This window comes from Nuphar pumila, chromosome 3, assembly GCF_984573655.1.
Source record: "Nuphar pumila chromosome 3, dmNupPumi1.hap1.1, whole genome shotgun sequence".
NCBI lineage: Eukaryota > Viridiplantae > Streptophyta > Magnoliopsida > Nymphaeales > Nymphaeaceae > Nuphar > Nuphar pumila.
In genome coordinates, this window is record NC_143251.1 from 118,900,930 (window position 1) to 118,918,020 (window position 17,091).

Consider the following 17,091-nt stretch of genomic DNA (forward strand, 5'->3'; position numbering starts at 1 on the left):
TTGCTAATGTCACTAGCTAGTTTCAGAGCGAAACTTTCTATTTCTATTGCTATCACAGAATAATCTGAAGGCAAGTATTACAACGTTGGTTAAATTACAGTGCACCTCAAGCAAGAAATTCTGGATGAATCACAAAATCCTAGTTATAAAAATACAGTCACAATAAGTTCAATATTGAGCATGAAAGGTAGTGCTCTAATTCTTTCTTGAGCAATCATTCATGGTTTTCCTTGACTTTGTTTTTTTTTCCTGGATGTTCTTTACAAAATTACACATCAAAACCCTGTAAGATTCTAATAAACTACAGTGCAAAACACATATTTTCACACCGAATACAGGTGGCTCAAGCTGATCCTATATGTTCGGCCCCAGCCACACTGGGTTGATAAAGACATGCAATGCAGCTTCTTGCAAGGCTCGCAGATTACTTAAGCAGGTCCAAACATCCAAATGGCTCCAAAGCATAAGTACTAGATCGTCAAGCAATATGAATTGCTGTTTCAAAACAAGCAATCAGATCCTATTTACTACTGAAGCACCATAAAAGATAGATATATTTAATTGGATTTCAACTACAGTAGAATTTTTGTCAATATTAAAATTTCATCATTAATCTAAGAAATAAGAGAGCTGATTCGGTTTCCCTCACCACTGCTGAGAACGAAACTATCTCACGCTTCATTTCTGGGGCTTTGAATTTTATGAATGCACCCTTGTTCCCCATCTGAACCAAACAATGGAAGGAAGCAATAAAATAAATACATGCTCCAAACATAAGCATAAAAAGAAGACCTAAAAATTCAACATCACAATGTTGTACAGTCAGTGAACTAGCTTACTGCACACTGGAGGATATAAAGATAAGAAAGATAAGAAAGATACTAGAAGGTCAAAAAGTCAGTAGCATTATGTGTATCTGCAAACTGTAACTTGTGAGCAAATATGCCATGATCACATCCTTCCTGGCACAATTTTTAACTTAAACATCAGGTGTAAGAGTTTAGCAGAGATGAACATCTAACGCTTATTTAATATGACAACCCCTAGTTCAAACATCAGCTACATAATTTCATGCATCTGTGATGAATGGCAGAAGCTCATGCACAATTGACATCAGCCCCATCCACCACAAACAACACCCCCATATAGTACTTTTCTAGCATAGTCACGGGCAATTGGTTAGTTCTCTCAAATCATTGTCATATTTTGGTTAAACAGCAACACCAGCAAAACATAGCGGTAGTTTTAGCATATTTGCTTGTGTCTCACTTGATATGAAGTCTCATTTGATATGGAATCATATGATTCAAAATCACAAGGTGGAGAAATGTGATTTCAAATCTCATGTCTCATTTTCTCATGTTTGCATGCACACGAGAAATGGAGCAAATGAGAATTGTTCTCTCACTTGGAGATAAGCATATGTGCCCTTAAATAACACAAAAATATTGGCATACCACTACAATATTTTCATAATTTGGTTTTTATTTGTTTATAAAATAGATATATGATTCTTTTCCTTGTACCGCTTTTCACATTTGGACATTTTTTATTGCCTTTTCATATTAATTTTAAAAAAATAGCATCTACTTTTTTTCTTCTTGGTATTACTTTTCTTTCATTTTTCCAAAAAATGCCATGATCTTTAATAAGACTTATTGGAAAAAAAATCCTGACAAATTGCCTTGCTAAAAGATTACTTGAGGCTAGTATCAGTGACTGTGCTCCCTTGAAAATTTTGAAAGAAAAAGAAAGGAGAAAGAACCTACAGACAGACTGATCTAGAATTAGACCAAGCACAGGTTTCATTTTAAATTTTATCATGAAATAAGTTACCTGATCACAATAATTTGGAGCAGAAAACACAGTAATGAGCTTGCCATCATGTTCAATTTCATAACCCTCATCCTTTACTTCATGTGATCTAACAACTAGCTCTGCAAAAAAAAAAAAATCTGCATGAACATGAAGAAAAACAGGACAAGAAGGAAAAGGGTAATATTCATCACCAGATACCTAGATTGTTTTCCAGTAAAAATCTCTTTGTCACGTCTTCGCCAAAAGAAAGACCTACACCACGCTTACTAGGGCCACGCCCCAATTGTGGTTGTGGATCACTCCAGAGCAGTTCACACATCAAACCTAATCAAAGATCAACAAGATAACCATAAAATCAGTTATATCACAACAATACACAAAGAATAAAATCAGCATATTTCTAGGATACTTCATCTTAAAGCATTCAGGCAACAGCAAACAAAAAGACCACATTGAACTATTGAATGCAATAGGCATATAACAAAACATGCTTCATAAATTGAAGCAGCATTTTTTTACCAACTAATACAACGTATATGTGCAATATAGACTTTATTGTTGTTGACAAGTTTTAGAAAACCTCTATAGAATTCTAAATTGCAGCAAGTCAATCAACCCAACTAGGGGTGACAACGGGTCGGGTTTGGTTCGGACCCAAGTGGGACCAAACCCAAATTTGATTTAAGTTGCTGGAAGCAGGTCCAGACTCAGGTCCAATCGGACTTACAATAAGAGAGAGAAAGAGAGATCACAACTCACTACCCATGTGTGTGTGTATAGCATTAAGATTTGCTACAATCGATTGTAAGTGCAATCGACCTAGCAAATGTGGCGGAACCCCCTTGTTTAGCTTTTTTCTCACATCTAACACCATAAATGTGATCTACATGTTTTGTTTAGTGGGCACCGACTTTTAGATTGCTGAAATCCGACCTGTGTACAGTTTTTTCCGGCAATCCAAAAATCAACGGCTATGAAGGCATCGATTTTTCCCGACTGATAAAAACATGTTTTTTTCGTCGAAACACATGACCCAAGAGTTGATTCCTACTAAATCGAGCATGCTGAACACATCTAAGAGGTTGGATTGTGTCAAAACAACTCGTTTCGTGAAATTCAAACTAGATTGTAGGCACAATGGATTGTACCAAATATAAACATATATATATATATATATATATAGAGAGAGAGAGAGAGAGAGATGATAAGTCACGACTCACTACCCTTATGTCAAATAAAAAAAAGAGAAAGTTTCCTAAAAACTAGGCCTCCATATATGGGAAAGGCATGTGGGTAGCATGGTCATTTTAATAAATTTAAAACAGAATTTAGTAAAGGTTACTAAACTAGGGGTCATTTGATTAACCCAGGTAGTATTTGAAAATTTCCCAATATAAAATGTGAACGCACAGGCAACTTCCTTTACCTTCTTCAGGAGGCTCACAAAACCGATCAATTGCTTTTATGTCCGAGACCTTTACTCCATCAACACTAAAGAGTCCTCCATGCACAACAAAGATCTTCTCATTTATAACATGTGCTAGAGGTAAACAACAGAATACTTCTGCAAACAGCTCCACAAAGGTGTCACTTAACTTCGACTTTACTTCACCCTCAAATCCATATATCTTGTTCATGCTCTTGCTCTCATGATTTCCCCTAGCGAGATAAATAGCTGGACCACAAAGACATGCAAGTATTTAGCAGAAAAATTAACCATAAACCTAGCCAATGAATGTTACTAGCAGTCATTTTCATGTAGTTTCCTGCGATAGAAAAAAATCACATGCAGTGCATAATACAAAGAAAAACAGAGAAGAAGAAGAGAGGGTATAAGCTAATTTACGAACTCGAATAACAAATTACATGGGGTTGAAATGTTTCAGAAATTCACATACTATATTCAAGTAGCATCTAGCGACACATCCACCAGCAGCTGGAGATTCATTTACTAAAATAAAAGGAGCATTTCCTCAGGTGTGTGTGCATGATACTGTTGAATTTTTCATTCCTTCAAACATCTTTTTTTTTATCACCATCAATTTTTATGAGCTAGGATTTTTATCACCATCATTTTAACTTTTAACTTGCTATGATTTTTTTGCTTCAAGATTGCATATTCTTAGGTCAATGTAATCATCCAAATATAGTGAAACAAGGTTCCCTAAGCTAGGATTTCTGAAGTGACAGTTCAGTTGTTAAAAACAGCCACTCAATTAATAGCTGGACATAAGTGGTTAGCCCTGTAGGCATACCTGCACTAATTCAACCTCTCAACCCATTGGGCTCTGGTTCAAAGCCAAACAACACAGGTAAAGCCATTGGAACCCATCTCAAATGATGTCCAAGAGAAGAAAGCATGAAAATGAAGTTAATCGGGCATGTAAGTTCTAAAAAAAACAGCATTTTTCAACTGCCCTTGATACATATTTAACAGGTCTTGGCAATTGATTTTAAAAAGTGAAAAGCACAACTTTCAAATTGTTATGAAAGGAAGCAACAAACATACCTGATGTGGACATGCACATGAATGCAAATAAGGTGAGAATGACTTCAACAGAAAAGGATCCACGATCCACAAAATCACCATTAAAGAGATATGGATTCTCTTCTGAGGGAAGGCCGTTCAGCTCAAATATATTCAGCAAGTCATAAAACTGCAATTTTGAGAATGAACTATATCAGATCTTGGGCAGCCAAAAAGAACCTTGTTGCTAACCGAACCTTATGGAGTTATATTACGTCTGATACTCATGTTTCATTAGTTTAAGCAATTGTGCAAATAACAACTCACATGATAGAATAACAAGGCACAATATGGCAAAGAACACATGCTTAAGAAAAGGAAAGATTAAATGAAGTTTAATGGGTACTGAAAACAATTGCATTTTGCCATATTTAACACCACATTTGTTAAAAAGACTAAGCAGGAAAAATATTCCCGATTCAAAATCTTCCAATGCTTGGCCTCTAAATGTCAGATCCAGGTCCAAGCACAGGCTAATGTACTATTATGTTTAGCACCTAATAAATACCAGATCTCTCTTGCTGAAACAATAATTTTTGGTTTTCTTTATTTTAGTCTAAGTATTAAATGTTATTGGAAAAATAGCTCCTTCCTTACACCTTTTTCTATATTAAACTTGTCAATCATGCTCTCTCTGGAAAGAAGTGATGACTTCGGGAAAAGAGAGAAAGATGGCTATCAGAAAAAAATTCTCAATAATGCAACCCAGAGCACTTATTAGGAATGACTTCTCATGTCAACACCAAAAGTAAATACGCTCATATGCATGCCTGCATATGAGCATGCACGTGGGCATATACACACATGTGCATGTACAGATGACCTTTCTAACACCTTGTACTCATTCCCTGACATGGAACCTATATTTTTGCTTTTAAGATACCAGCACCAAATAAGCAATCTATATCTTGTTTTTCTTTAACGTGAAAGGGGACCATGATCTAAAGACTGCCACTTGAAACAAGATTATAAGAACATTAAATAAAAGTTTCTCAATCATTGATGCAATATGTGCCCAGAATTAAACACTAAAGATGGTCTAGAATATTTCAGTAAAGAGATCAAAAAGCTGCATATTGAGACTTGATACTGGGATTTTTTCCTTCAATTTTAAAATTTTTTTACCAGGATTATGGTTTTAAATATAGGACATGTATGTGTAAGCAAGCAGGTCATAGGTCATGGCCTAAAGAATAAAGAACCCATTATGTATCATATGGTCTGGAACTAGTTGAAAACAGAACACAGAAAACACATAATCTGAGGCATATAAAAGGATGTAACATAAGTTCAGGTAACAAAGTAAGAAGGCTGAGATGTTATCAAATGTTAATGGAAATACACCCTAGAAGACTGTTTTAGAGATACCTGGCCATGAACGTCACCACAAACTGTGAAATGATGACCATCAGGAACAGTGATATCAACTAGAGATGGCAAAGCTTGCAGCATTTCCCTTGCTTGTAAGACAATCTGAAATGCATACCTAAGACAACAAATTATATGCCTTAGGGCCATATTATTAAATAAAGTGACCACAAGAAAATGGTCCAAATCAAATATGTCAAAAGATCCAGAAAGCTACACCAGAAACAGCACACCTTTTGTGTAAGGACTTCTGGTTCTTAAAGTCATCCAACATTTTCTTTATGAAGTCCAAAGTTACATCTCCCTCGATCCTTGCACCAGTATATTCGGGTCCTACAACTGCAGTAGAACAAAGAGAGAGACTCTCATATTCAAACCTGGTAATGGGAAATGGAATTTTATGATTGCCAATAGCAATAGAATTGTAAGCAACAGTCACCTTAATAACCAAGTTTATTGAGCAGATTGATTATGTTATACTAAATTATATTTTTAGACAACCCCCCCCCAAAAAAAAACAAGACAGAAAAGATCAAAGATTTTGGCATCAATGTAAGAGTACAATTATCCTTCAAAGCCAAATACCAAAACAAGAGACATCTTGTTCAATTCAGCAATAAAGTACATGTCAAATGAGTCAGCGTTAAAAGCTCAGATCATAAAAGTTATAAAAAAACAGAGCACATAAATGTAATTATTCACAATAAATTTCTCAATTTATACTAAAATATGTAGAAATGATATAACATGAGATTGCAAGCATATACCACAAGACCAGGATGGGCAACAGAAGTAAACATCACTCTTGGCAATTGCGACAAAATCAATTCCAAACCCCATATTTGGAGGATAAAAAAACTCAAACTTTTCATGAAGTTTACGTATGATGATTACAGCAATCGAATAAAGAAAAATGTGAAGGTGATACCAGTAAATGTAACAACATTATTCTCTTTGTGGGGGAGAGAACCATGTGTATGTGTGTGTGTAAAACTGCAGTTTTGTGTGTCACCACCTGTATTATATGCAGCCCTATACACTCGAGTATACAGAATCATGCTCCCATATATAGAACAAGCACGTGTGGTAGAATGGTGGTGGCAGTGGCAGGGGCAGGGGCAGGGGCAGGACTGTGGGATAGTAGTGCTGGAGGACAGTTGCATGATTGGTGTCCCCAGTTAGTAGGCACTCTACTGACATGTTTAGAATCAAATTTTTGTGATAGATAGCTATTGTCCTGTGCCTTTATCACTTTTATTTCATAGCTGGTTCTTTTTTATCCTCCCCTCGTTCTTCAGAAAGCAGAAAAAGATTAAGATTTGCATAAAGAGCAACCTGTTAAAATACAGATTATTAAAGCATAAATAATGACATGTTTCTCCATGAGAAACTTACTCAAAAACCATATAAAGAAGAAAGAAAACAGTAAATCTACAAAAGACAAAAGCAGGACAACTGGAATAACATAACTGTAAATGAACACTGGAAATGCAAGTGGAAAAAGATAATATACCAATGGAATGATAATCAATCGAATCAGCTATAGAACTCCTTTCAGACTCCTGTACAGCAATAGCTTCCTCAAATTTAAGTTTCATTACAGCTTTCTCACACTCTTTCAACTTCTTTGTAGCATCAGGATCATTAGGACGGATCTTTTTGACCTGGACCTCATAAAAACAAGTAAAAAACAAGAATTAATATAGCAACCAGTAAATGTTCATGCAAGACCAGTAGATTTAGAATAAGGAAAGCAAGCAACCCACAAGTTCCAGATATATAAATTTCACATTTGGATGGACACGTTGTGGCACATCTAATTTTTTTGTGGCGTTGCATTTTTGCAGGCTCTGAAACAAAACAATCTATCATAGAAACAACATATCTAAGTTCTGCAACATAAATAAAGCATTAGACAACCTGTCCAATTACCAATATATATCATTTAAGGTGGCATATGAATTTTCACAAACTCAGCAAAGCTGCACATAAAAATAATTGAATCAAATTTCTCTCACAGAAATTGCAGACCAAAACACAAATTTAGATCTATCCCAAACAAACTGATTTAAGAAAATTTAGATCTATACCAGCCCAATCAATTTAGTCGTAACAGTAATTTATTTCATGATTTGTCCAAGACTGCAGATGCTTCCAGAGACATTTTAAATTATTTCCTTTGCAAAAAGAACCTGTCTTATTGCAACTAAAGAACAACCTTCTTCAAAACCCAACATGTCTTTCCTTGATGGGCATAATTTTGAAGGCTTGAAGCAGCTGAGAGAGAGAGAGAGGAAACCCTAAACCCAATTAGAAATTGGTCAGAAGTTCCATTTCTTTCCACAATAGTACAAAAATAAGCAGAAAAATGCTAAAAACTATGTCACATGGGTGCGGGGATGCGGCACTCTAAAAAAACATGGGTGCGGGGGTGCGGCAAAAAAATCGGGTTTGGATCTGTGTCGAATTCGGATCTGACCCAGATCCAAACCCGATAAAACATGTTACATGCTTTAAATAAGCACGCAGGGTAGGGTTTCATTCATGAAACCCTCCCCCACGCTGCTCACTCTCTCTCCTCGCTCGCCTTCTCCCCCCGCCGCAGGCTCCATCTCTTCCGTTCGTTTTCCGGCCACCTGACTCTGACAAGCTCCACGTCCGGCGAGCCCCCGTTCGGCCCCCTTTCAGGTGAGTTCCCTCTCGCCTCTCTCTTTCCTCATTGTCTTCTTCTTCTTGAGGCGAGCCTCCCTCGACGTCCTTTTTTTTACATAAATGACCCTGGGTGCGTTGACCGCACCGGGTGCCGCACCCGCACGCACACCCGTGTCGCGTCGCGTCGACGCGGGTGCGGCACCTGGTTAGCCGAATCCCTGTGACATAGCCTAAAAACTATGTTATATAGATAAACCTATTCCAGCCATTTATGAAACTCCATATTGATCTTTGTATAGTGACTCAACTCATCCCAACTGACCACAAACTTCTATAAATTGACAAAGTTTTATATTCACATACAAACTCTATTACTTTTTTTCTTACAGATCTAACAGTATAATTAGTACGCATTTAATGCTTGCATTTTTATGGTAGTCAACTTGTGCCAGACTGTTGTAAGCAATCCAGGGCACAATCATCCATTCATCCGTCGTGATCAAGTTTTGCACTTCAAAAATGCATTTTGTTTGTGAGTTACTTGGCCTCACCTGGTCCAGCAGTGAAATGAACTACATACTGAGGATCAGTTTCTTCGCTGCAAGGTTTCATGTTTTCATTGTTCTTAAAAAATAAAGTCTATCAGCCAGGTCCCGGAAAACATATAACATAGCAGGTTATGATCCAAGCACACAATCAAACGTGTGAAATACATTTCCTGAACTCTATCCAGGTATTTAATTAAAAGAAAAACATGAACAGGTTAGCTATGGAAGTTCCCAACAATGCAGCAGCTACCCAACAAACTAATGCAATCCTTAGCAACTGAACTTATTTAACCTAAGCCCTTGAGTTAGCACATAATCATAATTGCATCCAAGCACACCCGCCTGAGTCGCCCGAGTGGCAGCAGGCTTGGGAAAAACATGATGACCCCTTCGTTCCAGGTTCGACTCCCACCGGGTGTGCGGTTGTCTTTAACTGGTGGGCTCTGTAAGGGCTTGGGTGTCACAGACCCCACCTGGGGTTTACCTCGCAGGGAAGCAGGCCCATTAAGTAACCCAGTTCTTGGTGAGGGTTCCTCATCATAAATAAACAATAATACTTGCATCCAAGCAGTCACACCAAAATAAGGACCACAACCCAACAATCTTTGCATAAACTAGCTTCAACAAAAAAGGGAATGAATGGAGGCTATTAGGATTTGGAATCAGTGGCAAAATCACCACGAAAAATTGTCACATATGAGGCATGCTTGTGGTACATAGGTGAGACACACTCAGCTCAAAGTGATCCAAGCCATGGGATCTGAGGAGTAGAGGTATGTGCATCATAAAACACCAAATATACATACATTATCCCAAAAAAAAGCAGAAATGAGGTGCTGCTATAGATTGTTCCAAACATGTCTCAAGCTTGATGATGCCAAAACATAACTAAGTATTGAACACAGCGAAGAGTATGCATGGCCAGCAACAGACTATAGAAGAATGGAAGGACCTAGAATGAAGTACCTGTTGAAAATCCTTCAACGCTTCCTTAAATTTTCCCATTGAAAGATATGCTGCCCCTCTTCTATAGTAACCCTGTTGATTACCTTTTCAGAAAAATGCTCAACTAAAGCTATAAAGGCAGTTAAAAATAAAAATGTAAGGATTTAACTTCATGCCTTAGAATATCCTGGATCAATTTCGATAGCCTCACTTGCATCCTGTATTGCACTTCCATATTCCTCCAGCTTAGAATGTGCAAATGCACGATTTGCCCAATAAACAGCATTGTTGCTATTCAACTCAATAGCTTGAGTATACAGATCTACAGCACGGGAGAACTTGTTGGCTGATGAAAACAAAAAACAAATAAGTCAGCTAATTGACAGCAAATTAATATAGGGTAACACTACCATGCAGAAAATTGGTCCATCTGAATTCCTTCTTCACAATAACCAGAGAATGGACTTGCAAAAGGTATCAATATTCCTCAGCAGAAAGCAATACGATCTTAGTCCAGCTTAAGGAACCAAAATTTAAAACTTGATTCAATGTAGTGTAGACTCTCCCAGCCTTTGTTTCTAGTAAAATAATATCTTAAGTGAATCAAAACAACTTGGATAAATGTGGAGTAAACAAAAAACATACCTTTAAATGCCTCATTAGCAAGGAGTTTTATTTCTTCTGCCCGGTCAAGATTTGAATTGGCAGTATTATACATGCTGACACTGTTTCTGAGCTTCAGTAGTATGGTACGTGTGACAAGTAATTAGAGTGCATGTTCCCTAACCATCAATGATAGAAAGCCCTCAGTTTCAACCCCAGGATTAGTTTTCACTCAGCATGTGGAATAATAAAAAAGCATATAGATTACTAATAATCAAGCAATCACATTCAAATTTGCTTTCAAGACATTACTGGAAATAACAGAAATATCAAGCAGTCTAAATTCCATATTTCAATAGCATCTTCATTAATTCATAGATACATTTCAAACTTGTCATGGATTGTGGGTTGTCACTTGTCACCAATACAACACATTATATCACCTAATACTTAAGCATTGACATGCTTTTTTTTCGGTGATAGTATTATTGGGACCACTAACTTGCAATGCAACCTTTCTTTATCAATTATGGGTCAATAACTCCTTAATCCCTAGGAAGGGTATCTCTTGAGATAAACTATGACAAACTGACAGTTTTTCTTTTTGCCACAAGACCACTTAAAACTTTGCTAAGTGCAACCAAGGCCTCTGCATATAATCAGAGATCTCAACTGTCATGTTGATAATTTTTAAGTTAGAACAACCTCATATCGGTCAATTCACTTCTTTAATTTGTCTACGATAACACATATAACACCTTAGACAATAAGTTTGAAGTCCGCAACTTCTGTCTTCCCACCTACCGCTATTTCTCATTAGTCTAACAAATCAAGTTTCCGATCATTCACAAGCAAACACCACCCATTCACAAAAAGGCCACATTTGTACCATAAGGGTGTGTTTGATGGTGCGTACCACGGGACCCTGCACCCACCACCATCAAACATGAACCAAACACGCATCCGTGGAATGGTGAAACACTGTTCCACCCACCAGTTATGCTAGGAACAAGACAGTAGTAACACCACCAAAAAAAACTCGAGTGGAGGGTGGGGGGGCTAACCCCTGTTAAAATATAGCTTGCGTATGGATCTGGTTCCAGATCCATACGCATGGTATGTTAATGAAACACATGCTGTTTTATTATCATTAATGGCATCCTTGTAATATCTCTGATATTACAAGGATAGTTGTATATTTGCTGTTTTATATTAAATGGTTAGGGCTTGGAGGTCGAGTATTCGTGAGCTGCCCCAGCCATTGGTCTCTCTCTCTCTCTCTCTCTCTCTCTCTCTCTCTCTCTCTCTCTCGCCCTGTTTCCTGTAGACGTTGTATCAGATATGGAAATATGATATGGTATCAGAGCACAGCGTGTTCATTAGGGATGGCAGTGGGGCGGGGCGGGGCGGGGGACAAGGTTTCCACCCCCGCCCCGCCTCAAAATTTTATCCTCCACCCCCGCCCCGCCTCCGCGGCGGGGATGGATTTTATCCTCCACCCCCGCCTTCATCCCCGTTTCATGTCCTCCACCCCCGCCCCGTCCCCATTTCATGTCCTCCACCACGATCGACGCAGTCTGCGCCCGGTATGCCTCCTCGAAGGCAGAGTTGAACCGCCTGAAAGCCCGCCTCGCGCTTTCGGCATCGATCACCACCGGCATCTCCGCCATGGCCGGCACGACCTCGCTCCACGCCATGCGCTCGTAGTTAGCGACGTACTGCCGAAGCTTCTTGGTGTGCATTCGCACCCAAGCGTCGCCGAGGACGAGTCGGAGATCGGCGACGGCCCTGTGACGGCCAACGGTGGAGGCCTCCCCCTGCGACGGCCAACGGTGGTCGGCGACGGCCCGGCTACAATGATAATGCAGATGGGGAAGAGGCGACGGCCCGGTTCGGCGGCTCCAGGGTTAGGAAATTAGGGAAGGGAGTTAGGGTTAGTAAACAGTAAAAATATAAAGGGTTGGGGGCCGGGACGGGGATGGGGCGGGGCGGGGCCGGGACGGGGATGGGGGCCGGGAAGGGATGGGCCGGGGCGGGGATGGGGCGGGGGAACGTGCCAGTCCATCCCCGCCTCCACCCCCGAACGGGGATGGATTTTAACCTTCGTCCCCGCCTCCATCCCCGTTTCATACCCTTCATCCCCGGTCCAAACGGGGCGAGGCGGGGCCCCGCTTTCCCCCGGTCCACTGCCATCCCTAGTGTTCATCGAGATGGGGTCAGCGTGAACAAGAAAACTCCCTGTGCGTGAAGGTCTGAAACTTCAGATTTCCCCCTTCTGAAACAGCGTATCCTCACAGCAGATCTCTCCTTGCGTGAAGAAGGTCTGAAACAGCAGATCTCTCCTACTGAAACAGCGTATCTTCACAGCGTACCAGTTCCCCCTTTTGAAAGTTGGTACTTTCAGCGTACCAGATATAAAACAACAGATTTCCATTTCCCCCTTCTGAAACAGCGTATCTTCACAGCAGATCTCTCCTTGCGTGAAGAAGGTCTGAAAGAGCAGATCTCTCCTACTGAAACAGCGTATCTTAACAGCGTACCAGTTCCCCTTTCTGAAAGTTGGTACTTTCAGCGTACCAGATATAAAACAACAGATTTCCCCCTTCTGAAGCAGATTTCCCCCTTCTGAAAGTTGGTACTTTCAGCGTACCAGATATAAAATCTCTGAAACAGCAGCAGCGTGTTCCTACTTTCGCAGATCGTGAACTGCGTGTTCCTCCTTTCAGCGTGTTCCTCCTTCAGCGTACTCATCGACTGTGTTCATCCTAAGTTCTCTCTTTTCTGTCATTCTATCATCTGTGTTGGTTCCAATTTTTTTTTAACACATCACCGACTGCAGTTTTCCTTTTATTTCAAACCAATTTTGATTCCACAAGTTTCTTTTCCTTCCTTCATTGTTGTTTTAGTGTTCTTTGTGCAACAATTTTTGGTCGTACAAGTATCTGCTTTATTACAGTTTTACTGATTGATTAAGTGATCCCAAATCTGTTTATTTCTTTTCATTCATCTTGTTTGCTTATTCATTATTCTACTGATATGGATTACTCTTCGTCTTCATCATCCGGTCCCTCTGCCAATTTCTTGAGTCAGCTTGTTACAGAAAAACTTACTCATTCTAATTTTTTGACATGGAAAAGGCAAATCCTTCCTTTTATACGGAGTCAGGATCTCGATGAACATTTGGATGGTTTAGTTCCTATACCACCACGGCTTATTTTGCAGGAAACCAAGGATGAGAAAGGTGACACAATTACCATTTCCATTAAGAATCCAGAGTATACAGTTTGGAGGAAGCGAGATCAATCTTTAGTTTCTTATATTACGTCAACACTCTCTCAAGAAGTGTTGGTTACTCTTTCAGATGATTGCACTGCGGCGGATCTGTGGAGTAAGCTGTCACAAACTTACTCTCAGATATCAGAATCCCGAGTTATGTTCTTAAAAAATGAATTTCAAAGTTTGAAGAAAGGCTCCATGACAGTCATGGAATACATAGGCCGCTTAAAGAGTATTGCTGATCAATTGGCTGTTGTTGGAAGTGCTATTGCAGATAAAGATAAAGTTCAACAACTCCTCAGTGGATTGGGTCCTGACTTTGACATGTTTACCACAGCTTTATCATGCCTTCCTCACTTGCCCACTTTTGATGACCTCCAAGAGAAACTTCTTCAGCATGAGATGATTATGAAGCAAAGGGCAGAAGGAAATGAATCAGCTCGTCCTCATTCAGTTTTGGCCATGGACACTTCTGTAGGTTTTGGACGATGGAATGGAGGGCATCAAGGAGGCAGAGGCCGCGGACGTTTTGGGCAGGGAGGACGTGGTATCTTGCCTACACCTAATATTTCAGGGGGTTTTAACACAGGGAATCTGAGGAGAGTGCCCACTTGTTTCTTATGTAACAAAAGAGGACATGTGAAAGCTGATTGTTGGTTCAATCTACAGAATAGAGGAACAAACAACAAAACAACAACAACTACGCCTTCATCCCAAAACAATTGGGGTCAGCGATATGAACCAAAAAAGAAATTCATTTTGGGTCTTCCACATGAATCTTTTTCCTCCAATCATTTCTATCCAACGCCATGTCCTCGGTGAGGTTCAAAGCATTCATATCCTTTCCTATCATCTCCATCCAAGTCTTCCTAGGCCTACCCCGACCTCTTTTAACTAATATATTTTCCCATTTCTCCAACCTTCTAACTGGAGCATCATTAGGCCTTCGCCGAATATGTCCAAACCACCGTAAACGATTCTCTCGCATCTTATTTTCAATGGGTGCAACACCTACCTTCTTACGTATCTCTTCGTTCCGAATCTTATCTTTTATTGTATTTCCACACATCCATCTAAGCATCCGCATCTCAGCTACACTCATTTTTTGAATATGATGTCTCTTGGCAGCCCAACATTCCGTACCATATAGTAAAGCGGGTCTAATAGTCGTCCTATAAAACTTTCCCTTCAACCGCAATGGCATTCTACGATCGCACAGCACTCCAGTAGCACTTTTCTATTTCATCCACCCAACCTTTATCCTATGATTTACATCTCCATCAATTTCTCCATACTTTTGAATGATGGATCCCAAATATTTGAAATAATCATTCACCGGTATATCTTGCTCACCAAGCTTCACTACACTCCCATCACTACTTCGTTGCTTACTAAACCGACATTCCATATATTCAGTCTTACTCTTACTCAACTTAAAACCTCTAGCTTCCAATGTCTGTCTCCATAATTCTAACTTAGCATTAACCCCAGCTCTAGACTCATCAATCAAAACAATATCATCAGCAAACAACATACACCACGGTACATTTTCTTGAATTGATCTCGTAAGCTCATCCATCACTATCGCAAATAGGAAAGGGCTTAAAGCAGATCCTTGATGTAACCCAACCGTTATCGGAAAATTGGTTGACACCCCTCCACAAGTGCGGACATTGGTTACTACTCCTTCGTACATATCTTTAATTATACTAATGTACTTGAGAGAAACACCTTTCTTCATCATAAACAAAATAGAGGAAAAATAAACAAAATTGAAAATAAATCCGCTACTGCTATGGACACAAAAGGGCCATCCACAGATGTGCAACAACTTTTGTTATCAGCATTGTCACATATGACGATCAAGCAAAATGAACAAGGCGAATGGTATGTTGATTCAGGTGCCGCCACACATGTTACGGGTAATGCGGGTAAGTTATCTCACTTATTGCCTTATTTTGAAAAAGGTAGTATAATTACGGGAGATGGAACTTATCACTCCATTAGTCATACTGGCAATGCACATATCCCTATGTCAAAGTCCTCACTTCACTTGTCCAATGTCCTTCTTGCTCCTAATATTAAAAAGAACATTGTTTCTGTAGCTAAACTTGTTGACAATATGAATTCTTCCGTCGAATTTACTCCCTCTTCTGTTTATGTTAAGGATCTACGAACGAAGGAGACATTCGCTAAGGGAGAGCGACAAGGAAACATGTACGTCTTCAAGGAGATCCCTTCAGTGTCTTCGTCTTCAGTCCCAGTTCTCCAGTTGAAGTCGTCCAAGCATTCTTCAGTGTCTTCGCCTTCAGAGTCTTTGTTTTTTCCTTCATTGGCAGTTTTTAATTCATCTTATTGTAATAAGCCAGATATTTGGCATAGTCGTTTGGGACATTGTAATCGAGGTTTCGTTGAAAACCTTGTATCTGATGGTCTCCTTCCAGAGTCTAGTTTATGTTCATTTTCTGATAATAAAAATAAATGTTCCTCATGCGAACTCTGCAAGAGTCATGTTCTTCCTTTTCATATTATAAATAAAAGAGCTTCAAAGCCATTTGAGATTATTTGTTCTGATGTTTGGGGACCCGCACCTATTCCTTCTCTTTCGGGCAGTCGTTACTATGTTATCCTTATTGATTCCTATTCCCGTTATACTTGGATATATTTCTTAAAACACAAGCATGAAGTTTTTCAAATATTTCAGGAATTCCATTCGATGGTCAAAACAAAGTTTGCTTGTGATATTGTGTATTTACAATGTGATGGTGGAGGAGAGTATTCATCGAACGAGTTTATTGCCTTTCTTCGGGATAAAGGAATAAGTCGACAGGTTTCTTGCCCTCATACTCCTCAACAAAATGGGGTTGCAGAGAGGAAACACAGGCATATTGTTGAGAGCGCGATGAGCATGTTACATGATAGCAATGTGCTCGTTAGTCTCTGGACAGAAATTTTTCACACATTTGTTCATATCATAAATCGTCTTCCTATGGCACTTTTGGATCGGAAATCTCCCTATTATACTTTATTCGGGCAACATCCCTCTTACGATGAGCTGCGTGTTTTTTGTTGTGTATGTTATGTACATATTGATTCATCACTGCGAAATAAGTTTCAGGACAAGGCTGTCAAGTGCAGATTTGTGGGGTATGCAGATGAATACAAAGGTTATCGATGCTATGATCCTACTACAAAACGTATTAGGACCTCCAGAAATGTTGTTTTTGACGAACGAAATTTTCAGGTCAATGACTCTGCAGCGTTGTCATCTCGAGAATTAGAAGTATATGATCCATGGATGAGCGCAAATCTTTTTGCTAATACAGGAGAAACATGTCAGACAAATTGTCCTTC

At 39.4% G+C, this 17,091-nt stretch overlaps 1 protein-coding gene across 3 annotated transcripts in view; it reads right to left on the reverse strand.

Moving 5' to 3' along the window:
• The window catches only part of LOC149843456 (serine/threonine-protein phosphatase 5-like), a 33,140-nt gene that overhangs the window by 1,124 nt on the left and 14,925 nt on the right, over positions 1-17,091 (reverse strand). For 2 of the 3 annotated variants that reach the window (XM_089999819.1, XM_089999820.1), the window contains exons 2-12: positions 10,504-10,640; positions 10,035-10,204; positions 9,880-9,951; positions 7,227-7,377; positions 5,947-6,052; positions 5,714-5,831; positions 4,328-4,475; positions 3,245-3,493; positions 2,017-2,142; positions 1,837-1,937; positions 650-724 (exon numbers count right to left, since the gene is read on the reverse strand). In XM_089999819.1, the coding sequence (XP_089855945.1) occupies positions 650-724; positions 1,837-1,937; positions 2,017-2,142; positions 3,245-3,493; positions 4,328-4,475; positions 5,714-5,831; positions 5,947-6,052; positions 7,227-7,377; positions 9,880-9,951; positions 10,035-10,204; positions 10,504-10,576 (1,389 nt within the window). In that variant the 5' untranslated portion in view covers positions 10,577-10,640. Of the gene's footprint in view, positions 1-230; positions 496-649; positions 725-1,836; positions 1,938-2,016; positions 2,143-3,244; positions 3,494-4,327; positions 4,476-5,713; positions 5,832-5,946; positions 6,053-7,226; positions 7,378-9,879; positions 9,952-10,034; positions 10,205-10,503; positions 10,641-17,091 lie in introns of those variants that run through there. The other variant, XM_089999818.1, reaches the window with a different exon arrangement.